Source organism: Megascapheus bottae, chromosome 8, assembly GCF_031878675.1.
Source record: "Megascapheus bottae isolate mThoBot1 chromosome 8, mThoBot2.hap1, whole genome shotgun sequence".
Lineage (NCBI taxonomy): Eukaryota > Metazoa > Chordata > Mammalia > Rodentia > Geomyidae > Megascapheus > Megascapheus bottae.
In genome coordinates, this window is record NC_143516.1 from 32,091,064 (window position 1) to 32,116,157 (window position 25,094).

At 36.7% G+C, this 25,094-nt stretch overlaps 1 protein-coding gene across 6 annotated transcripts in view; it reads left to right on the forward strand.

Moving 5' to 3' along the window:
* Positions 1–25,094, forward strand: part of Fam184a (family with sequence similarity 184 member A) — a 92,750-nt gene that overhangs the window by 61,578 nt on the left and 6,078 nt on the right. For 4 of the 6 annotated variants that reach the window (XR_016536477.1, XM_090338210.1, XM_090338212.1 and 1 more), the window contains exons 10-15: positions 9,328–9,540; positions 12,221–12,374; positions 14,919–15,046; positions 16,775–16,959; positions 17,463–17,609; positions 23,253–23,370. Coding sequence is in view for 5 of the 6 variants with exons in the window: in XM_090338210.1 (XP_090194336.1) it covers positions 9,328–9,540; positions 12,221–12,374; positions 14,919–15,046; positions 16,775–16,959; positions 17,463–17,609; positions 23,253–23,370 (945 nt within the window). In the remaining variant the exon portion in view is untranslated. The remainder of the gene's footprint in view (positions 1–9,327; positions 9,541–12,220; positions 12,375–14,918; positions 15,047–16,774; positions 16,960–17,462; positions 17,610–23,252; positions 23,371–25,094) is intronic. The other 2 variants (XM_090338213.1, XM_090338214.1) reach the window with 1 other exon arrangement.

Sequence of the window (25,094 nt, forward strand, 5' to 3'; positions counted from 1 at the left end):
ATAAAATATTTTTTGTAAAACTATTTATCATTTAAAAAAGTAGCATCATTTGGTTTTTTGTTTCTTGGGGTTTTTATTGTCAGTCATGGGACTTGAACTCTGGGCCTTGGCAATGTCCCTGAGCTCTTCAGCTCAAGGCTACTTCCCTACCCCTGGAGCCACAACACCACTTCTGGTTTTCTCGTGGTTAATTGGAGATAAAAATCTCAGGCACTTTAGTGCCCATGCTGGTTTTGAACCACAGTCCTCACATCTCAGCTTCTTGAGTAGGATTACAGGCATGTCCACTGCACACAGCTAGAAGTAGCATCATTTTTTATTTAAAAGGATCAGATACTCATGAGATTTAGAACATATTTTATATTTAGTATTATAATTAATAGTTGTAAGACTGGTGTCTACCCAAAGGTTTCCTTCATGTACATCATCTTTTATTTAAAAAAAATAAGTGAATATTAATATAATTCATTTGTTTTTTGGCAGTACCTAAGTTTGAACTCAGCGTTCTGAGCTTGCTACCCTAGTGCTCTACCACTTGAGCCATGCCTCTAGCTCTGCTTTATGCTAGTTATACTGAAATATGGAATATAGTGAACTATTCTGTCTGAGTTGGATTCGAACCACAAATCTCCAGATCACATCCTCCTGAGTAGCTAAGATTACAGGAATGAGGCACTGGTGCTCTTTTTTGCACCACTTCTTTATATTATGAGAGGATGATCAAAAACATAGTCTGCAATACCTCTAAGACATTTAACAAGGGTTATTATGGCTCTTAAATGATGAATTAACTTTTTTTTACTTTACAGATAAGTCAAACTTTATTTAAAACTACATTTTAAGTTAATGTTGCCAAGTATCACAATGAGAAAAATCAAGACCACAAAAGAAAAAAAAACAAATACAGTGTAAACTGATAAAATAACTTTATAGATCTTTTTACAATATGCAAGAAAATTATGTTTTCTGAATTGCCAAGGATGTTTTTCAGAATGGTCAAAATTACACAAGCTTCAGTTTATTTTGCCTAACTGTACTTTTCAGTCACATCAAGTTAGTGGTTTAGGAACCTTTCTCAGTATTTTCGTATATTATACATGAGAATTTACATGTGTCTCTGCTAGGCCTCAGATAGCAATTGTTAATGTTCTTTTATATGTTTGAAAGTTTTAGACCTGTTATTCATTTCTTAGAATTCTATTAGCATGACTTTTATATCCTAACAATAATTCACATGTTGATGGTAGGGGAAATACTTAATTTCTTTAAGAATTTTTAATCTTACAACACAAGCTAAGAGTTGAGCTAATTGGAAAGAAATGATAAGGGGATGGGTGGAGAATAGTGCCTATTATATGAAGTCTGTGCAGTCATTAAATAGAAGAGGGAGAAGAAAGCTCTGCATGGTTCTGGCATCTACAGGTGAAGTGTAAGACTAAGGCTATGCTGGCAACATACAGAGACCACAGCTCAAGTAAAATAAAAATACAAAAAATGAAGAGGGCACATCCAAATACTATGAGTACCCTTGAATGCTATTTTAAAAGAGAGGGGAAAAAATTAAGACGTAAGGGAATGAAATAAACCATTAATCTTTATTTATTAAGAAGTCCGTGGAGTACTCATTTTGAGAATGTTACACTGACTTGGCTCTGTGAACACCCTTCTGTAAACAGCTCCAGGACAAAACTTCCTTGTTACTGACATTTGAAGTAATATGAACGCTGTTGGTGCTAGCGATAGAGTATGTGTCCCCAACAGCAGCTTCATGGTCTCTGTATCAGCTACTTTGTCAAGTATTCTTCTTTTTTGAGGGTGAAGGTGCCATGTGGCCTCCAGGAAACTTTTGTACATAAGACTTGGCCCATTTTCTGTTAGATTATACAGATATATTCTCTACATTTAGAAAACAAGTCATCCACTCATTTACATATGATATACTTTTGTTGTTGTTGTTTTGGTGGGGATATGGGTCTTGAACTCTGGGATTGGGAGCTGTCCCTGAGCTCTTCAGCTCAATGCAACCACCTACCCTTGAGCCAAGCCTCACGTCCCTTTTCTAGAAGTTAATTGGAGATAAGAGTCTCAGGTCCTTTTGTGCCCAGGCTGGCCTTGAGTCTTGATCCTCAGATCTCAGCCTCCCGAGTAGCTCAGATTACAGGCTTAAGCCTTCACCGGCAATGATATGCTTTTTTAAAGCAAAAGAAAACAAATAAGCAATTATCTAAAAACAGACCTAGGTTTATAATCATGCAAAAGTGTATAGGAAGCCAGGCACAGTAGCTCATGCCTATAATCCTAGCTACTCAGGAGGCTGAGATCTCAGGATCAAGGTTCAAAGCCAGCTTAAGTACAAAAGACCATGAGGCTCATCTCCAGTTAACCACCAGAAAACCAGAAATGGCACTGTGGCTCAAAGTGGTAAAGTGCTAGACTTGAGGTGAAAAACTGAGGAACAGAATCCAGGCCCAGAATTCAAGCCCCATGACTGACAAAAAAAAAAAAAAAAAAAAAAAAAACAAATAAATAAATAAAAGTACATACCAAAACATGAACACTGCTTATCCCTTAGGAATGGAGTTTGGCAAGGAAAGTGAGTGAAGGATGTATCTGCTTCCTAGGTGTTGGAGCTGGAACCCAAGGAACCCAAGGTCTCCTGCGGGCTAGGCTAGCACTGTACAACTGTGCTGCTTACCCAGCCAACACACCCCTCTTCATTTATCAGAGCCAGTGAGATTCCTGTCTCCAGTTAGATACCAAAAAGCCAGAGTGGATCTGTGGCTCAAGTGGTAGAGCACTAGTCTTGAATGAGAAAGCTCAGGGACAATTCCCAGGACTGGCATGCACAAGCATGTGGTGTATGCATACACGCACACACATGCATGGAATAGTGTTTAGTCACTATTCCGTTCTATAGTCAGGTGTGAGAACCATGGAAAGTAATTTGCCATGTCAAGGCATGTTTAATTTATGGACAGTTTGTCCTAACTTTCAACACGCTTTCATTTCTATAATAACACTAATGAGGGTGGATAAAACATCAATATTGCATCAAACCCAATGTTTGTAGATAAATTATATAACTAGTGCAATCTCATGCAGACTTCCTATCATATTTATTTTCTTAGACTTTTTGTTTCAGTTTGTATTTGAAAAAATTTCTAAAGCATTGTTGTAGATATACATAATCCTTTGAAAATGCTGCATAGAAAGGAATAAGGCTTTTTTTAACCTTTTTAAAGTAATTTTTAATTTTAATTTTTTGAACATTTTTACAAAATCCTTTGATTGGTATTTCTTTGTTTAGAATCAAGTTACCTGATTGCCCAGTGGCTCACATTTGTAAATTTATACTCAGAAGGCTGAGACACTGAAGCTTGTGGCTCAGAATCATCTTGTGATTGAAAAGCCAAACAAGCAAGTCATCTGAGCAAACATCAGTCCAGAGTTCAAAACCCAGTATTGGTAACAGAGAAGGAAGGGAAGGAAGGGAGGGAGGGAGAGAAGAAGGGAGGGAGGGAGAGAAGAAGGGAGGAAGGGAGAGAAGAAGAGAGGGAGGGAGGGAAGGAGTGAGGGAGGGAGGGAGGAACAGGGGAAAGAAGGAAGAAAAAGAAAAGAAGGAAGGAATGGAAAGGAAATAAAAAGACATAGAAACCGAAGGAAGGAGAGAAAGGGAAGAAGAAAAGCTAATATACCAAAAATTTTTTTTCCAAAGATATTATTTTTCTTTTGGCAATATTAGAGTTTTATCTCAGGGCTTCTCAGTAACTAATCGTCTACTCTATGGCTTGAACCACACCTCCAGCCCCTTCTCCTCTGATTAAGGTAGATCCCTGTGCTGTAAGCCCAGGGGCACTCTCCCACTTTGAGCCACAGCTTTACTTCTGGTTTTCTGTAGTTAGTTGGAGATAAAAGTCCCATAGATGTTCCAGCCTGGTCTGGCTTTGAAACATGATCCTCAGATCTCAGCCTCCCAAATAACTGGGATAACAGGCATTAGCCACCAACCAGCACTCAGCCAGGATTAATGTTTTCCAAAATAAGGATTTGATTCAAAATATATAAAAATATCGAAAAACATTGCAAAATTTTAAGTTGTAACAATGGTATAGCCACTAATATGATGCAATAGTTAATATGAAATAGTATATGTAATTCAAAGCAGCAATTTTTTTTCATGCACTGTCTAACAAATGCCTTTCTAGCTATTGCATTATCCTATACAGAAAATGCTAAGCAAGGCTGCCTAGACATTTTAATGCAGTCTCCTTGTTCTTTTTTGTTGTACATTAATGAAGTTTTATATTATTTATTTTTATAACATTTAACTCAAATGCTTAAATTACAGCTATTAGCTTACTTTACATTGCTTTGCTCATTCTTGATCTTCTGAAATGCAAGGTACTTCTCATGTAGAATAAAGCCTAATTCATCTATTGCAGTTTTACTAATTTGTTTTTTTAAGAAATGAGTTTTGATGCTGTGTTGCATGACTATGGCTGTCTGCCTATAATTCACATTATTAGCTTCAGCATGAATCTGGACAATGTAGATCGCCTTAACATTATTTTGGTATGTTTCCAAAGTTAAAAGTAACTGAAATAAAAACATTTGCATACTCAGTTGCATGATATCTTTCCACATATAGTCTTTATTATTTCTTTAAGTGTATAAACAACATCCTAAGTTGGAAAATACTGTTTTGGAGTACTTTAAGGTAAAGTATATTGCATTATAAAAATATTTAAGTATATTTTATTGAAGCTGGAAAGGTTGAACACATTGTATACTTATTATATTTTTGTGGCTCTTCAGAGACATAATGTTATCATTCCTTATAATTTTATCCTTAAATAGTTAAAGTATGAATCAGCTTATACTCAAATTAATACAATCTGACACAGTTGTGGTCTAATTAACACAGTGGGCTATGGATTACTTCTGTGAAGTTTTAAAGTAGATAATACAGAAAATAAATAGGTATACTGCTGTGAAATAAATGACTTTGCTTTTTCTAACCTAAGTGCACTTAGGGAGCCTGTGTGCAAAGTCAGGAGCCTGTGTGCAAAGTCGGAGGCCACCCATGTTGATACCAGGACAGAAAGACTGGAGAAGAGCATGCTGGGTAGATTTTAGTTCCCACTTTGTTGGCTGCTAAGAAATAATTTTGAGACTATTAGTCTTTACATTTCTAGAAAGAGAATGGCTCTCTTGACCCTACATCAGTTTTCAGAAACATTTTGTTGTCTGTTATTCTTTTATGAGTTAATTCTATTTCTGGGCTGTACTTGATACTCATTTCATCCAATTTTCCTTTGCATAATATGGTAAGCAGTGCCATTGAGTAATTCTTACTTCATAAGTATGATCTTTGCTGTGGCTATGGCTTTTTCATGTAATTTCCACATCTGTGGAGCTAATTTTAACCAGTGTATCATGGTTCTGCTACCATCTAGACTTGTATTAGGGAGTTTCATATTATCTAGAGTAAGTGCCTTGCATTTTCTTCTTATCCCTAAATCTGTGAGATAACTTCTGAAACCTGGAGCTTATGTAGAAATTCATATGTCAATAGGTAGGGTCACTTCTTTGTAACTATGTGATAGTTGACTAAACACTTATGTCAGCTGTTTGATTTCTCACCAATGTTTACCTGCTATCATAAAGGTGTGAACCAGGATGTGATTCTGATCAAGGTATGCTGTGTGCATATATGGATATGTCAATATGTAACCTGGCCCAGTTAATTGGTGCTCAGAAAAGGTAAGGGAGAAAAAAGGATGAGCCAACCTTTACAATTAATCCTGGTTTAAAGACTGGACTAAGCTATTCTATACAAATGACCTGGAGCCTAGATCACTGCAGTCTGTGGCTGATTCTTAATGGTTTTTTATTTTGTTTTGTTTTGTTTTTGTGGGTCATGGGCCTTGAACTCTCCTGGAAGCTGTCCCTGGGCCCTTTAGCTCAAGGCTACCGCCCTATCCTTGAGCGAAGCCCCACTTCCCATTTTCTGGAGGTTAATTGGAGATAAGAGTCAAGAGTCTCAGGTTCTTTTGTGTGCAGGCTGGCTTTGAACCTTGATCTTCAGATCTCAGTCTTCTAAGTAGCTAGGCACCGCGCCTGGCTGATTCTTAATGTTTTAAAGGAATGGACACTTTTTTCTTTTTAAAATCATTCTTGTTTTCTTCCTTTCTTGCTTTACATGCCTGATGACGCCCTACCCATTCTCTTATGTTCCAACATATTTTCTTTGTGAGACATGGAAGATAACCATTAATGAAAAGAAAGTCTTTCCTGTGTGCAAAAACTGATTTTCATATTTCTTCTTTCATTGGCTTTCTTGGCTATAGGAATTGCTTCATTTTTATATAAATACATGAAATGGCATAAGTTGCATATATAATTTATTTTACAATTTTATTAGTTTTTTCCTCAATTTCTCTTATCTTCTGACTTATTTTAGAGTCTGAGTTATGTTACTCACTATAGTCATATAATTTCAGGATTGTGTATGAGTCTATACACAGATCAATTAAATGGATTAATCAATAGGATATATAAACATGTATAAAATATGTCTACATGAATTTTTTATTCTTAGTGAAGATTTCATTTTAATTATATTAAACTATCCAGAAAGACCAACTAAAACTGATATCTGTTTTGAAAAGCAGACATATATAAGGAAAGAAAACTATCTTACATTATTATAAGGTAGTAATTGGAAGATTGGAGAATGTTTCTGACTTTTTTTTTTTTGCCAGTCCTGGGCTTGAGCTCAGGGCCTGAGCACTGTCCTTGGACTTTCTCAAGGCTAGAGCTCTACCAGTTGAGCCTCAGCACCACTTCCAGCTTTTTTCAGTGTGTGTAGTACCAGGGAATGAAAGCCCAGTCTTTGCGCCTGTTAGGCAAGCACTCTACCACTAGGCCAAACTCCCAGCCTGTTTCTGATTTTTTAAAAGCTTAAAAGTTTGCAAGTTTGGGGAATGTGACCTAGTGGTGAAGTGCTTGCCTAGTATGCACAGTGCCCTGGGTTAGATTCCTGGGTACCATATAAACAGAAAAAGCCAGAAGTGGTGCTGTGTCTCAAGTGCTAGCCTTGAGAAAACCCAAGGACAGTGCTCGGGCTTTGAGTTCAAGCACCAGGACTGGCCAAAAAAAGAAAAGAAAAGAAAAGAAAAAATAGTTTGCTAGTTCAGCTGCACAGCAGTGACTCTTGTATATAATCCTAGCTCCTGAGGAGGCTTAGATTGGAGGATCATAGTTTGAAGACAGCTTAGGCAGAAAACACCATGAGATTACAAATAAATGACAACCAAAGCAGCAAAAACCATACTATCCGAGGAAACAAGCTGAGCAAGCACAAATCCCTGGGAGAGAGGAGTCTTCCAAGGAAGACACTGAACTAAGTCGATATTCAAAAATTTCAAAATACAAAAATGAAAATTTACACTAAAATTGTTAAAGAAGGATCCAGGTTTTAAGCTGACAGATTTTTTTAAAGAGTAAGTCTTTTTTTTTTTTTTTGGTGGGGGGTGGTCATGGGACTTGAACTCAGGCTACCACTCTACCCTTGAGCCAAGCCATACTTCCTGTTTTTTTTCTAGAAGTTAACTAGAGATAAGAGTCTCAGGTCCTTTTGTGCTGGCTTTGAACCTTGATCTTCAGATCTCAGCCTCCTGAGTAGCTAGGATTACAGGCATGAGCCACACCACCCGGCTAAAGAATAAGTCTTTTATAAAGTGTTTATTCCTTCCCAAATTTTAGAAAAATATATGGAGAACCATATATAAATAAAATTTCTGCCTTTAGACTTTCGTTGACCATGTATTGTAATGATACCCATTTGAAAAATTCATCAACTGTTTTCTTCATAAGTCCATGTATGGATCTAGGAATATGAGATTGGTCTAAATATCCATATTTACCACATAAATTTATTTTAGGTTCATTGAGTGACAATGTTTCTGATATACTTCTGTAGTAGCGCTAAATTTTAAAAACTTATTTTAAACCTACTATAGAAAGATATATAGCTCTTTATAATATGACTGTGCACCAAAACATGTATCAAACTAACCCATGCTGATGGTCTGGGAATTGAAAAATGTAAGCTATATGTATTCTGAACTTTAATCTTTTTGTTTGCCAATTGAACTGTATTTCCAGGGTTGTCTAACTCTGAATGTAGAACTAACTAGTACAGTCCTATAATAAAAATTAGGATTATAGAAAATTAAGAGAAAGTAAAGCTGTTTTACAAATATTCACTGGTGCTGTTTCTGTTGTGATAGAAAAAATATGACACAAAACTAAGTAATAAGGAGGGAAGTCCTTTACCTGATTCTTATCTTCAGGAAAAAACATTTCCAATAATCTTTTATTAGCAACAAATCAATGTATTTCCTTCATGTGAAGCCAACTGTTGTTTATTCTGAAGTCACCAAAAGAATTGCAGTTTGTTAGTGGGGTTGGTTTTGGTTTTGAGCTTTTCCCCTCATTGGCACAACTGAAATTTGGCACAAATATTTCAATATTTGTGCCAAAAAAATTGAAAGACTGAAATACTGGCACAACTGGAACCTTGATGTATTTTGTATAATCTTGTTATACAAAAAATAAAGTAGCTTCCTTTGGAGCTTTCATGTAAAAAGTACCTGCACTAGTGATGGTTATTTAGAATGTTTATACTTATAACATTGATCCCTGAAAGTATAGTCTTGTGTGCACAATTATCAATAGACTATTTGAGGTATTAGGGGAAAATCTAAGTCTTCTATTCTCAAATAATGTATTATTTACTAAATGCTTATTGCATACTAGGTAGGGAGGCCATTCTACTTGTGTATATGTATAACATACCTAATTTTCCCTCTCAAGTGATGAATTGATATTTATAGTGCCAGAGCAAGGGGTTTTTTTTCTTTTAACGCAGAACCCATAATCTTAACTCTCACTTGACAAATTAGCAGTTTTAACTTTTACCTTCTCCAAATAACTATAACCATATAAATATGTTGGCTTTTATTTTTATTTCATATTATGATTTTTTTCTTCCTTTGCAACGTATTTGTACAATGAATTTCTAAATGTAGGGTGCAAATTCCTGAGTTTACAGATAGCACAACTAAACCATTTTCAAAGAAACTAGAAAATAGAATTAGAAATGGTGATATCTCAATGTTTTATTGTAAAACACTGTAAGTGGAAACCTTCATAAGATGATTATTGTATACAGTATCCTGGAAATGCTTTTCGCCCTGAGCTTGGTTATTTGTGACCCCTGCCTTGCTTTTCCTTTTCCTTGCGTATGTTTCTATGGTGTAGATTTCCTTGCTAAAGCAGAATCTGGAGATGCAGCTTTCCCAGTCGCAGACTTCTTTGCAGCAACTTCAGGCCCAGTTCACACAAGAACGACAGCGACTTACCCAAGAGCTGGAAGACTTAGAGGAACAACACCAACAAAGACAGAAGTCCTTAAAAGAAGCACACATCCTCGCATTTCAGACCATGGAAGAAGAAAAGGAAAAAGAGCAAAGAGTGAGTTTACTATAACTTACATTCACATTTACTCCATGAGTCAAATCATAGTGAACCTTCAGGTTCCTAAGAATTTTTTTTGTTATTCCAAAACATGTTTTATTTAAATATTTTTTCTAGAACATGTCTTCCTGTAGTTGGTCACAGTAATAAAATCATAAACAGTCATTATATCTGATATACAAATTATCTTAAGGCCAACATTTCGTTTCTAATAATAATATCTATACTAATATATTCTCTGGTTGTTATGTAGGTAACTGTGATGAAATAAATTCAGTTTAATTTTTCAACACAATCGCACTGAGCTAATGTCATTGTGATCACTTAATATTGCTGTACTTATTGTCTTACATCAAATTTTAAATTTTTTTCACTTTGAGCCCACAAAGAAGAAATTTTTCCGAAGGGTGTATTTTTACATCTTGATTCATACCTTCACCTATTTTATTCTCCTTAGAGAATAAACCCATGTTTAAAATAGTGAGCATAAGGGGCTAAATATTAATTTTTGAAATAGCATTTAGGGAAAATGACTAAAGAAATACAGTCTTAGGTACAATATATGACATCTGTTTTTCTTAGGAAAATCTGATTTTATAAATTATAGCCAAAGTGAAACAAAAATTGAAAAACAGAAATGCTTTCTCATAGTTTAGAATCTAATGTGAATCACATTTCTCCTCTTCCCCTCCCCCCCACCATATATTTTTATTTTAGCCCTTGGCACAGGTAGTTTCTTCTCTCTGGATAAGCTTTCTAAGCTAATCTCATCAAAGCCTTTAGTTTATTTTTCTAGCTATCTACTCTCAGAGCTTTTCTTCTTCATACAAATTCAGAAGCAAAAAATAACTGGTGGAAATGGCCTCAAAAAATTCATCAAGGTTGAAGTTATAAAAGCCCTCAGTATACTTCTTCAAGTAAAGAGGAAATTGTGTGGAGACAGCATAACGAAGCTTACCAAATGCTGTTAGAAAGGTGGGAGGAAAAGAAGAAACATAGGGATATAATAGAGGTAGTACAGTGTACACATCTATGAAATTATCACAGTAAAGCTCTCTCATACTATTAATAAGTATTAACTAAAAATGAAAAAGATCTTGCCTTAGTAATACCTTTCTCCTCATTCCTAATTGTACACACTGAGGAATTAGTAGTTTGAGGTCTTTTATACCCTTTTAGCAGCTGTAGGAAATGATTTTATTTGAAAACAGCATTAAGCAAAGATCCATACTCAAATGCATCAAAATATCTGAGTCACGCTGATTTTTCTGATGATTCATTCTTCTGGATTAAATACCTTGCATCTAACTTTCTTAAAAATTACCTAAAAAAAAAAAAACAAAAAACACAACAAATCAGAGAAAGGCTGCATAAGTGGGACTGCATTAAACTGTAGAGCTTCTGTATGGCAAAGGACATAGCTAGGAAATTAATTAGGAAGCCTATAGAATGGGAGAAGATCTTCCCTAACCATACAACAGACAAAGGTCTCATATCTAAAATATATCAACAGCTCAAAAAATTGAATCACTCCAAAACTAATCTCCAAAGAAACAACCATCCCTTCAAAAGATGGGCCAAAGACTTAAAGAGAGTCTTCTCTGAAGAAGAAATAAAAATGGCCTATAGACACATGAAGAAATGCTCAACATCTCTGGTCATAAAAGAAATGCAAATCGAAACAACTCTAAGATTCCTCCTCACTCCAGTTAGAATGGCCAGGATCAGGAAAATGAATAATAACAGATGCTGGAGGGGATGTGGCCAGGAGGGATCACTACTACACTGCTGGTGGGAGCGCAAACTCGTCCAACCACTGTGGAAAGCAGTATGGCAGTTCCTCAAAAGACTAAACATAGAGCTTCCCTATGACCCAGCACTACTTGGCATTTACCCAATTATCCAGAGGCAAGGGCATACTAAATCCACTAGCACAATGATGTTATTGCAGCACTATTTACCATAGCAAAGATATGGAACCAACCCAGATGTCCCTCAGTTGATGAGTGGATCAACAATGGAATTCTGTGCTGCAGTCAAACATTGCCCCATTTGTAAGGAAATGGAAAGACTTAGAAAAAGTCATATTGAGTGAAGTAAGCCATACTCAAAGGAACATAGGCTCAACGGTTTCCCTCATTTGTCATAATCAGTAGAAACCTTGGGCTCTCCTAGCAGAGATTTACAATAGAACAAAATCTAGAGACATTAGGCCAAATAGTATGACACTAAGGACCTCCAGGAGAAGGAAAAAAAAACCATATAATGTGTGACTGTTTTCCTTAATGTACTGTGTTATCTTTCATCTCTTTTGCCATCCCTTAGTTATCTCATATTGTTACAATATTTCACCTTGTTATATGATACCTTTTATATGTACTTAATTCATTATTTGAAATTGGATAGTGAAGGGGGGGAACCAAGATAAGCAGGGGGAGGGTGGGAGGGAAATGGGGACCATGTCATGAGAAAGGGTATCAATGTTTGTGAAGTTATGCACCTTCTATATGATGAATATAATGTAGCCCTTCTATTAATCACAATAAAAATTAAAAAATAAATTACAAAATAAAATGTGTAAAAAATTACCTGAAAAAAGCCTTGTAGTTATTAACTGATAACTGGTAGCTTATTTTCTAATTTTTTTCCCTATCTTTGAATTTATCCTTCCATCAAGGCTCTTGAAAATCACTTACAACAAAAACATTCTGCAGAACTTCAGTCACTCAAAGACGCACACAGAGAGTCAATGGAGGGCTTCCGGGTAGAAATGGAACAGGAACTTCAGACTCTTCGGTTTGAATTAGAAGATGAAGGAAAGGCTATGCTTGGTATTTGAGAAAGATTATATTTATTTCAAATGCATTTGTACATTCTTCCATCTTAAAATTCAATATGCAATCATATGGGTTTTAACTATATTTTGAAGCATTCAAGATGAATATTAAAGTGTGCTTAAAGGTTTATTCAAAGCTACTAGAAGAGGAATGAAGGAAGGAGGGATAGGGTGGGTATAATGCAGAGTCCTCTCAGCCTTTTCTTGGACTGTCTGAGAAGCTAGTGTCCAGTCCAGCAGACCACATGGAGCCACGTGTGACCCATTTCTTCAGATTGAAGGATAACATTGGCTTTTCCACTTCAAGATGTTGTTTTCATGGCAAAATTTATATTTTAGTCTACCCTTACCTTGAAGTACATTTTACATGAATTTTGTTGTTGTTGTTGTTTTAACTTAGGAGATGACCCTTTTTATAAGTTGATAAGTAAAATTCTGAAGAAAAACTAGATACATGGTTTAAAATCTGGTTTTGTCTTTATTTGTCACATAATTGAATAATTATTGTATTCCTGCCTACCATCTTGTTTTCCTTCTGTCTGGTTTACTTACAATTCTCCTAATATATTTTTGAGGGAGTACTGGTACCAGGGCTTAAATGTAGCCTCTCAAGCTTTCACTTGGCTTTCTTGCTTATGAGTGGTTCTCTGCCATTTGAGGCACATGTTCAGGCCAGCATTTTGTTGGTTAACTGTATGGAGATGGAGAAGTGTTCTTAATATTTTAATGTATGTTTGTCATTTTTAGCATACAATAGGAACTCAGACCCAAGTGTGAGTATTTGGGCCTGAAAGGAAAAGCCACTTTACCCTGTTTACCTTCGCTATGGCCACCAGGAGTTATAGACTAAGTCTGATAGCTCTCTTGTCTTCCCCAGTAAAAAGGCACTGTGGTAGCTAGCAAGAAAATCAGTTAAGGGTGAACATTTACCAAAAATTTATAAAATACTTAATTATATCTTAGAGACTGCTAAGAAAATGGAATTAAAAATGAATGACTGCTTTGTACAGGGATGATAGTTACAGTAGAGGTGGCCTTTATAAAATGGTTGCCAAAGGGAATAAGTTCCATTGCTCTGGGGGGAAAAGAGCAGAGCATGGAGCCATTGCTATTTAGTCCATTTGAGCATGATTTAAATGCTATATTGTTAAACTAGAGGCATAGGTGGTGAACTGGTAAAGTACTTACCTAGCAAGTGAGACTGGCCACAGTCCCTTACACCACACCCCAAAACAAATAATCAAATAAATACATAAAGGAAAGAAAATACAAGAAATAAGTAAAAGAATACCATTTTGTTGATGAAAGGATTTGGGGAATTCTTTTGAAACTGTTTTGAGATCATTGTAGATTCACATGTGGTTATAGGAAATAATACCAAGAGACTCCCACTTGCCTTTCCCCATTTTTCCCATTGGTAGCTTCTTAAGCTACAGTGCAGTGTCACAACCAGCCTAATGACGTAGACACTGAGAAGATAACATTTTCATTTCATTTCATTTCATTTTATGTCCTTTATAGCCACACTAACTTCTCTCTCTTTTCTGCCTGGAACTCTTGGCAATTGTTCATTTGTTCTGTATTTCTAAAATTTTGAGAATTTACCAATTTACAGCATCTAACCTTACAAACTGATTTTTTCACTCAGCATAATTCTCTGGAGACATTTTCTTCATTGTATGTTTCAATATTTGTTCCTTTTTTGTTACCAAGTAGTGTTCCATGGTTTCAACACACCATAGTTTATTGTCCTTCACCCTAGGTCATCTGCGATTTCAGTTTGGTTATTATTTTCACTAGTTCAAACAGTCTTGAGTACATTTTGTATAAGCATAAGCTTTTACCTCTTTGGGATGAAAAGCCCAGGAGAGCAGTTCCTTGGTAGCTGTGTTTTCTTTTTGTTTTTAAACACCATGAAGCTATTTCTAGAGTGTTCATATCATTTTGCATCCTTGCTAACATTGTGTGAATGGCCCAGTTTCCTCATCAATGTTTAAAGTTGTCTGAGCAGCACTGGTGGCTCACGCTTGTAATCTTAACTACTCAGGTGACTGAGATCTGAGGATCGTGGTTCAAAGCCAGCCCAGGCACTAAAGTCTGTGAGACTCTTATCTCCAGTTAACCACCAGAAAACTGGAAGTGGTGCTCTGGCTCAAGTGATAGAGCTCTAGCCTTGAACTAAAGAGCTCAAGGAGGGGCCGGGAGTTTGGCCTAGTGGTTAAAGTGCTTGCCTAGCATGCATGAAGACCCGGGTTCGATTCCTCGGTACCACATACATAGAAAAAAGCCAGAAGTGGTGCTGAGGCTCAAGTGGTAGAGCTCTAGCCTTGAGAAAGTCCAAGGACAGTGCTCAGGCCCTGAGCTCAAGCCCAGGACTGGCAAAAAAAAGAGCTCAAGGAAAGTGCCTAGGCCCAGAGTTCAAGGCCCATGACCAACAAAAAAATAAAGTTGTCTGAGGTGTTCCGTAGCTTTCACCATTTTTGTTTAAAGTATTAATGATGATTTTGAAATTTGCTAATGTTTTTCCCTTTGCATTTAGCTTCTCTACGCTCAGAACTGAACCATCAACATGCAGCTTCAATCGATTTGTTATGGCATAGTCATCATCAAGAACTGGCAGCTGCTAAGATGGAGTTAGAAAGAAGCATAGACATCAGCAGGAGACAGGTAAGAATATTCTGTTTTGTGATATAATTCCTTGAATATGAATAGCAAGAATGCTCACAATTTTCTGAAAATCATATTCAAATAGCTACCCTTTTTACAAGTTATATTTTCATATATGTTTATTGTAATTAATAGAGTAGTTACAGTTATATTTGCCAGATATTACTTCTCACACATTGATCCCCCTTCTCATGTTTTTGTCCCCATTTCCCTCCCCCCAATCATCTTGTTTTCCCTCCTTCCCTTTCCTATTTCAAATATACAAATAAACTATATACAATATACCAGATTACAAGTTATTTTTTAAATTTATTATAGAGTTCTATTTTTTCAGGGATAAGTAAAGGTAATTTTACATTAGTTATCATAAAATTACATTTTATTTTATCACCCTCTGATGGACTTTTGTGAATTATATTGGGCCTATTGGGCAAATGAACAATGAAATACAGCCAATATTAGCCAATTGTTGGTGGCTTGCACCTGTAACTAGCTACTTGAGAGGGTGAGATATGAGGATCATGGTTTGAAGTCCATGAGACCCTTATTCCAATTCAACCAGCAAAAACAGGAAAAAGTAGAGGTGCAGCTCAAATGGTGGAGCACTAGCCTTGAACAGAGAAAAGCAGCCCTGAGTTCAATCTCCACTATTGGCACAAAGGAAAACACATACATAACTGATATGAAGAAAAAGGGCACTGCAATCTGATAGAACTGTCTACAGTGATGCTTTCAAGCCCTACACTATGGTGGTCAGTAGCAACAGGGTCAAATGTATCTAGTGCAACCATGAAAGTACATTTTTGATTTTATGTCATTTTAATGGCTTTAAACCAGCAGTCATAGCAGATGACACAATAACAGAAGGAGTAGGTTGTGTTTCCCTAGCTAGCACAGCTTCTATTTATATTTTAGATGTTACTCTTTAGCCCAATGTACATTCCTTTAATTAGTTAGTGATCTTAACTGCAGTTATGTCTGGAAGGATGAAGTTTTAGACAGTAGTTTACTTATTAGGCTTCTGATTTCTGCTTTGTTACTTTTCACCTAAGCTGAATGATCAGTCGGTCCAAACATTCTTCATTCAGCACCAAGAGGCTTTAAGTGAGTCACTTCATATCCATGAAAGGTTACTTACTCCCTTTCATGAGGCCTGCACAGGAATTCACCAGTATTAACACCTGCAGGATTTGTAGGAAACAGTGACTTAGGAGAATGGAGGGACTTTATTAGATGATTGTGGAGACACCACTGAGCAGGCAGAAACTGCTTGCTAAGCTCTGGGGTGTGTGTGTGTGTGTGTGTGTGTGTGTGTGTGTGTGTGTGTGTGTGTGTGTGTGTGTGTGAAGAGCTGCCATAGAAGCAGATCCTTTTTAGATTAAGACAGTGGTGCTAGCATTTTACTGCAAGAACATGTAAAACCAAGAAGTTTGAGTTCTAATATTAGCTCTGCCATTACTTATAAATGTCTTTGGACAAATCAGTATATAGGTATTGTTGGCCTCCTTATAAAATGGAGTTAATGTGCTGTTAGGATCCTTTGGGTTCTGTATCAATAGTCCTTAAAGATATGAAAACAGAAGGGGTCATTTTTAAGGCAATATGAAAATGATGACATTTGACATTGTTTGTAAGGCAACATGAAAATGATTTGATATTTAAGTGTGCCATTGCATTACACAAAAAGCAACTATGTAGAAAATGTTTTAGAATGACATATCTTTTCAGAGTAAGGAGCACCTGTGTAGAATCACAGATCTGCAGGAGGAGTTAAGGCACAGAGAGCATCATATCTCCGACTTGGATAAGGAGGTGCAGCACCTTCATGACAACATCAACGCCCTCACCAAAGAACTGGAATTTAAGGGGAAGGAAATCCTCAGAATACGAAGTGAATCCAACCAGCAGATGAGGTAAGCCAGCAGTGACGGGCGTGGCCGAGGGGGATGGACAGCAGATGAGGTAAGCCAGCAGTGATGGGCATGGCCGAGGGGGATGGACAGTGTTGCCTGACAACTGCTGCTGTGATGCTCAGCAAGGTGTGCCTGGTGCTCGGTGACCAGACTGTGTTCTACTAAAGGCTGAAAACCAGTTTTACTCCACTTGATGACTGTGTTATACTCCGTAACGTACAGGAGAAGTTGTATGATGACACGGATGGCTCTGTGTGTAACTTTTAACTTGGGAAGTTGTATATGATTAAAATCTTTTTTAAATGTTAGAAAAGTATTAAAGGAGACAACTGTAATGCAAGCTAGCATATTATAACAACATATGTAGCTAAATTTAGGTTCTTTAGATTGATTTTCCAAATACTATACCCAAAGAGAATCATATCAAATCTTAGTAAAATACAGAAAATTTTGAAAGCTTGACTTCGGAATAACATTTTCTTAACTAAAAATAAATCAAACAGGTTGCATGAACAAGATTTAAACAAGAAACTTGAAAAAGAACTGGATGACTTAACAGCAGACCACCTCAGAGAGAAAAATATCATGCGAGCAGATTTTAATAAGACTAATGAACTACTCAAGAATATAAATGCTGCTTTACAAGTGTCGTAAGTCATATTTCATTAAAGAAAATTCGTATTTGGATAATAAACTGAGGAGCACAGTGTCTGAACCCAGATAAATTGCTGTTTTTAATTTAATAAAAATGATACTTAAGGGGCCGGGAGTTTGGCCTAGTGGTAGAGTGCCTGCTTAGCATGCACGAAGACCCAGGTTCAATGCCTACCGCGGTACCACATACATAGAAAAAGGCAGGAAGTGGTGCTATGGCTCAAGTGGCAGAGTGCCAGCCTTGAGAAAAGCCCAAGAACAGTGCTCAGGCACTGAGCTCAAGCCCAGGACTGGCAAAAAAAAAAAAAAATGATACTTAAGAAAGCAAACGTTGGGGCCAGGAGTTTGGCCTACTAGTAGAGTGCATGCACCTAGTATGCACCAAGACCAGGTTCAATTCCTCGGTACCACATACATAAAAAAAAGCTAGAAGTGGTGCTATGGCTCAAGTGGTAGAGTGCTAGCCTTGAGAAAGCCCAAGGACAGTGCTCAGGCCCTGCGTTCAAGCCCCAGGACTAGCAAAAAAAATATTTTAAAAAAAGCAAATGTAAGTTCTGTATTGCAGATGGTAATTGCAATGTGATATGTTATTTAATTAGGCAAGGCATTTGAACCATTATGTTTTATCATTTACTGCTATACATCCACTAAGATAATTTTGATCTTAAAGAATACTTCCTGCTATAGTGACAGTTCAAATTGTGCTCAAACGTTAAGTAAAAGATCAATAGAAATATTACAATCTTGTGCACACACTAATACCATATATTTACAAACATATTAAGATAGCCTAAAAAACAAAGTGTTTAATGTTAGTAGTTCCTTTTAGGGAGTGGGATTAAGAAGTACTGAGGGTATGGGAAACAAAGACTTTATACACCTTAGGTATTATTATGATTTCTATAAGCCTGTAGTTAATTCTTTTGTGATTTTAAAAATCCATAATGAGCCAGGCATAATACTTCACCCCTATTATTGCAACTACTCACACAGAGATAGGGCGATATGGTTTGAGACTAGTCCAAACAAGACTGTTAGCAAGTTTGTATCTCACAGAACAAGCTTGGCACGTTGGTTCACATCTATCATCCCAACTATGTGAGGATCTGAGGCTTCCCCGGGCAAAAAGCAAGACCCTATTTGATCATTAAAAAATGGATAAGGGGGGCCTTGAGTTTGGCCTAGTGGTAGAGTGCTTGCCTAGCGTGCATGAAGACCTGGGTTCAATTCCTTGGTCCCACATAACATAGATAAAAGCCGGAAGTTGTTCTGAGGCTCAAGACACAGAGAGAGAGTGTGTGTGTGGGGGGAACTGATCCTCTCCTTGCTGTTTCCTTTAAGGTGAGCTACACTTTTTGATGGATTTTCAAATTAGTGGTACTCAGTGAATATGTCATGAATTAATTTTGAGGATTCCCATTCACAAAACTAGTCACTTTCCGAAGCTTTCCTTAAAGTGGTGCAGAAACTTACTGTTTACTTCCCCAATCATAGTGAGACTTTGGTTTTGCTGCTATGAGTGCCAGTGTGGACTCAGGTTTTTACCATGTACAAATTCTTTGAGATAGTCCCATTCTCTTTGCAGAAATGAAACAAAAATCAACCTCAGCTTCTTAACTCCCCCTTCTCACAGACTCCATCGTCAGTGGGTAGAGCCTGAAATCTTGGCTTCCTTCTTTATACTCCGGGAGAACAAGCTCACACAAAGAGCAGCTTCTTTTTGTCTATCTATCTCATTAGGAACATTACGAAAAGTAAAGATTGTGTCTTTTTGTCCTTTATATGATTTTGTACATTAAGAATTTTGAATAGATAGTAAACAATAATTTAGTTTTTTATATGTGTTAATTATTGAAGAATTAGTATTACTGAGAAGGAAAAGATTTTATCTGCTTTTCTAGACCTAGTATTTATCTTAAACTATACTACAAGTTTATGTTAATCATTTGCTTTGGTGGTTGGTTGTAGGGCTTGAACTCAGAGTCTGTCTCCCTGGCCTTGCTGTTTTTTGTTTCTGTGGGGGTTTTTGTTTTGTTTTATTTTTTGCTGAAGGCTAGCACTTTACCACTTTGAGCCACATTTCTGCTTCTGGTATTCTAGTGACTAATTGGAAATAAGAGTCTCACAGCCTTTCCTTCTGGGCTGGCCTCAAACTGAGATCCTCAAATCTCAGCCTCCTGTGTAGCTAGGATTAAAAGTGTGAGACACCAGCACCCAGCATTGTTTGACTTTTAACTTGTTCATTAGGTTATTTGCATAAACTTTGTGTGAGGTAGTGAAATACAACCCTGTTGTCACAAATCAGAATATGAGCTCATAACTGGAAAAGAAGCTCAACATTAAAATGTTTCATAGCTCCATTTCCTTTACTTCATACAATAGAAAAATTGGATGTGACAGTCTTCTCTCGTCTTTATAAAATGGATTATTGATAATAATAATAATAATAGTAATGCAGGTATGCTAATAATATAGTTTAGCTCTCAATGCACTGATCATCACTTATTTTCCATAAAACACATGAGTAGAACCAGAACTTGAAAATGCTTTTACACAGTTTTGTAGGCCTGTGAAGCTCATGAACTCTGGGCCAACCTGCATATCCTCAAGGGGATGAAATCAGGGCATCTGCTCCCACTGAGGATCCAGCAGCAATGTCAAGGAGTTGTTTTTTGTATTATTTTTCTTTCTGTTCAGGCTTTGCACTATTGTTAATGGGAGTCTATATTTTGAATAAAAGGCTGAATAGATTTGTGTAGTCTTTGGAAAAAAGTGTTTCCCCAACCTTAATGATTTTTCTATAATTTTCTTTTTGCCATTCCTGGGGCTTATACTCAGGGCCTGGGCACTGTCATTTGGATTTCTCAAGGCTAGAGCTCTACCACTTGAGCCAGAGCACCACTTCCAGCTTTTTCTATCTATGTGTGTTGTACTGAGGAATCAAACCCAGGTCTTCGTGCATCCTAGGCAAACACTCTACCACTAGGCCAAACTCCTGGTCTGTTATTTTTTTTTAATATAGACAGATATTCTTGATATTTTTTAAAAAGGTGATATTCAGGTTTATAGTTGTATACGTCAGATAAAGAGTGCAATTCATTTTGAACAGTTACCCCTTCCCTTGCCCTCTCCCAGTTTTTCCTCCCTTTCCCACCCACAAGTTGTATGGCTCATTTTTGGTGATTATCGCTGCTGCTTTCATTCGCCCTTTGTCCCATCATTTCTGTGCCCCCTTTATCCTCCTAAAGAACAAAAAACACATGAACAAGACAAAAGGAAAAGGAAACAACAGCAGCAAAGAAAACCCAAACTCTAGTTTCCATTTTCTGGAGCTCATTTCAAGAAATGTTATTTTATATGAGCAGAGGTACATGGCTGTGGGCTTTATGATCCTCTCCTAAGAATATCCTCATTTGGGTTTCACTCTATGGGAATTCCTGATTGACTCATTTTAACATAAAAAGTTAACAGGAAAACTTGATGTTGTAATATCAGCATAATAGAAAGCATCACTTTTAGAAGAAAAGTCACTTCCCTATTCTGGGTAGAAGTTAAAAACTATAATTGTATAAATGTAAATTCTGTGAAAATAAAACCAGATCCTAGTTTGCATTGATACACAGCATTTTCTGTAACGTTGTAAAACAGGATAAACAGCATACATTATGAAGGCCTTTTTAGATCATAGTTCCACAAGTATGACAAAAAAGATTCAAGAAAAGCAGACTTAGTAATGGATCACACTCATGATCTTGAGAAGCAGCAGAGTGTAGGGGGCTACCAGGAAACTGAAGAAAGGGAACTTGTCTAGTTGTATTACTTATTTGTTCTCTCCTTTAATGCTTTCCCATGTGCATTTATAGATGGTTTCTGGTGGGTTTTTTCTTCTCATATCCTGTTATCATTTAATATTAAAATGTGGGTGGTGTACAGGTGTGAGGAGGATGATTATGTCGTTAAAGAATGTTTAAACTAAGTTAAAAATACACACTAGAATTTGGGTTCAGGGAGGAGCCTTACTATGAGTCAGAGGGTATTCTGTACTAGAATCAGTTTACCTGCTTTCTTGTTTTCTGCAACGAAAAGAAACAGTGCTTTTTGAATGACAGTGATTTGTTAGGCAGTTACCTCCCTCTATGATAGCTTTATATATCTGCTGCAGCTGGCAACCCCAGAATTTTGGAAGGAAAAGTGCTCTAGTGACATCTTGTGGCCACTCTAGCTTGCATCCCAAATATGTTTTTCCTTGACCATATACTAAGCATCAATCTTCTTAAACCCTTGCCCATAAAATGTGTCTGAAGAAATCCTTCATATTGTAATAAAATATGCAATAACCTTAAGATGGATTCTGAGAATCCGTTATTTTTTACTCCATCTGAATTTCTACACGAAAGGGAAATAAAGATAGTAAAACTTTAATGATTAGCTTGGCAGTGAAGCTGGCATTCCAATTCCCCTGCATGCCACATTAGAACTGCCATCAAATGGCCAGGCGCACCTTTCATTGGGACTGAGTTAGCAATGGGGTTAACAGTGAAATGAACAGTGATTCTAGGACCCTTCTGGGATTTGGCAGAATCAGGGAAAGTGGGAGTGGGAGGGGAAATGAGATACCACTGATTTCTAAATGATTGTTCATCTGAAAGCTACTCAGTATTTGTCAAGTAAGTAAATGTTTCTGTGAATCTTCATTAACCACCATTTTTAAGAGCTTAATTTTGGACCTTTACATTCTAAACCCAATACAAATTTAAATGTTTCAAGTAGATAATTAGAATTATTAAAATTATCTAATAATTATGTAATAATTATTTCAGTTATTAAATTCAACTTCTAAGTCTGAAAGTATATTTTTCCATAAAAACTAAGCCAACAGTTTTATCTTGCACTCTTTTTTTTTCTTGTGGGTTATGGGGGTCTTGCATTATTTTCTATCTTCGACTGTGTATGGTACACTGTACTAAACTGCTAGACTGGGCAGGACCCACCTCTGGTCAAAAAAGTGGCTTCTGTTTTAAAGTAGCATTTTGTTGTGTTGCCATCTCTTGCTACCCAGGGAATGGTAGGCTTACAAAGAAGCTTTATTTTTCTCTTAGCTGATGAACCTTTTTCACTTTATATATGTCAGCAAAAACAATTTTTTTTTCAACTGTACTTTCCACAAACTAGGAAAGAATGTTGTCATACATGTGTGTCAAAAGACACATCTATCTGTATCTCTGTATCTTTTCCTCTGTATTTCTTTTTGTCCCCTTTACATATGTTACTAGGCCTTATACCCTCACACAATGTCGTATTTATTCTAACCACTTTGGTAGGAAGCTACATCTCTGGCATGGACCCTGGGTCATAGCATTAGTTTCGTGGCATTGAGCATACCGTTTCTTTTACAAAGCATACTTGCCCTTACCTCCAAGTAGTCTTGAATGACTTAAAATGGGCGAATTCTTCAAATCACTTAGTATCATGTAACCCCTTGCAAAGCCTTTAACATAATTCGGTAGTCTTCAGGCACTCATTTAAATGTCATGTTTTAAATTTGTGTGTGGGAGAAAGAGTATAACCAGGCTCGTCATTTATCATAAAAGAATTCTGTCTGACTCATCCCAATGAGTTGAAAGTTTTTGTGTTTTTAGCCTAGAAGAAATGGAAGAAAAGTATCTGAGGAGAGAATCAAAGCCAGAAGACGTGCAGCTGATTGCAGAGCTGAAGACCATGCTCACAGAAAGAGACCAGGTCATCAAGAAACTCATTGTAAGACATTTTGGTTTGGGTATAATTATGTAGTTATCAAGAGACTGTTGATCGGGAAAACATGGAAAATATTTTTAAGCAATACAAAAATGGAAATGGAAAGAATAGAATAGATCAGAAGTTTATTCAAATATTCATGAGAATACAAAGTATTAAAGTAATTTTTATATGGCATCAGGGTAAGAAAGTCGTGCCTCGTTGTCATCAATATCTTTAAAAAATTGTAGTCTTATTTGATACATTGAATGTTGAATTTTCCATCTCTCCTCAGCAGTTTAGAAATTGAGATGTGTACATGCAACCATACTGGTCACATGTATTTCCTCAAAGGTCAAAGAGACATCTATAGAAAACAGTTCTGTGAGTGAAAGTGTGGCTCAAGCAGTAGAGCACTAGAGGAAGCTTCAGCAATGGGATAAAAAATAACAAGATCAACAAAGAGCTCCAAAGAGAGTGAAGGAAGGATGAAAGTGTCCAAAAAGAAACATACTGTCCATAACCCTCTCCGAACATCACCTTTACAGTAACTTTTTATTTGAAAAAGAAACAAACTTCCAAGTACATTAAAGACTGACATACAAACCAGTTCAAGGTGGCCATTGCCTGTAATCCTAGCTACTCAGGAGGCTGAGATCTGAGGATCACGGTTCAAAGCCAGCCCGGGCACTAAAGACCTTAAGACTCTTATCTCCAGTTAACCACCAGAAAACGGGAAGTGGCGCTGTGGCTCCAGGGGTAGGGCTGTAGTCTTGAGCTGAAGAGCTCAGGGACATAGAATTGTTTCTTGGATATGACACCCAAAGCACAAGTAACCAAAAGAAATGCAGGCAGAGGATTTCAACATTTATGGTTCAAAGAATACTGTCACCATTTATAAGGAAACAGAAAAATTTGTGTGTTGGGGGGAGTTACATTAAGGGAAGAATGCCAGACCCAGAAAAACACAAGTTGCTTAGTTTCCCCCTCATTTACAATACCTAGAATGTGCCTATATATCAATTAAGTAAACACGTGGGCTGGTATGTGAGTGGTTACAAATGAATTAACTAAAGTACAAGAAACTCTAGGAAGAACTCAAATAGTATAATTCTTTAGAAAGACTAAGTCACGGCCCCTCACAGGAGGGGAATGTGGCTGAAAAGGGAAAGGAGTAGACAAATGAATAGTCTAGAATTCATTGTTTATTCCACAAAATAAAAGAGGGGGAAAAATTAAAAAAAACAACAACAACAAAAACAGTTCTGTGGTCTAGCCTGAGAAGCTTCATGCTGTCTCTTGAGGATTCAGTGGTGCTGATATGTTAAGGGCTCAGAAATGAAACTACAGACTTAAAAATAAACACATTGCCTTTACTAAAGCCAGTATTTCCTAAAAATGTAATTTTTTAATTCAGAAAATATTTCTATCTCTAAAATTTGTGTCTGGTGAATATTTTTAGTGTCATTTATAATAAAGAAAAAATTTTATAGTAAAGCTAGGAATACAATACTCACTCATTGAGTCCTAGCTGAAAACTCTGGATATTAGCATACAAAGAGCGAAACAGTTGACATTTATTTATAAAGTCCTTCAAAGAAACATTTCTCTTAGAATTTAGACAAGTCTGCCTGTTTTCTAAAATTGGATATTTCCACTGACAGCAAGAGAAGTCAGTGTCCAGAAGTAGACCGCAGAACAGGTTCCGCTGCCAACCTCCACCAGCTAAGTTCTCTCAAGTGTTATCC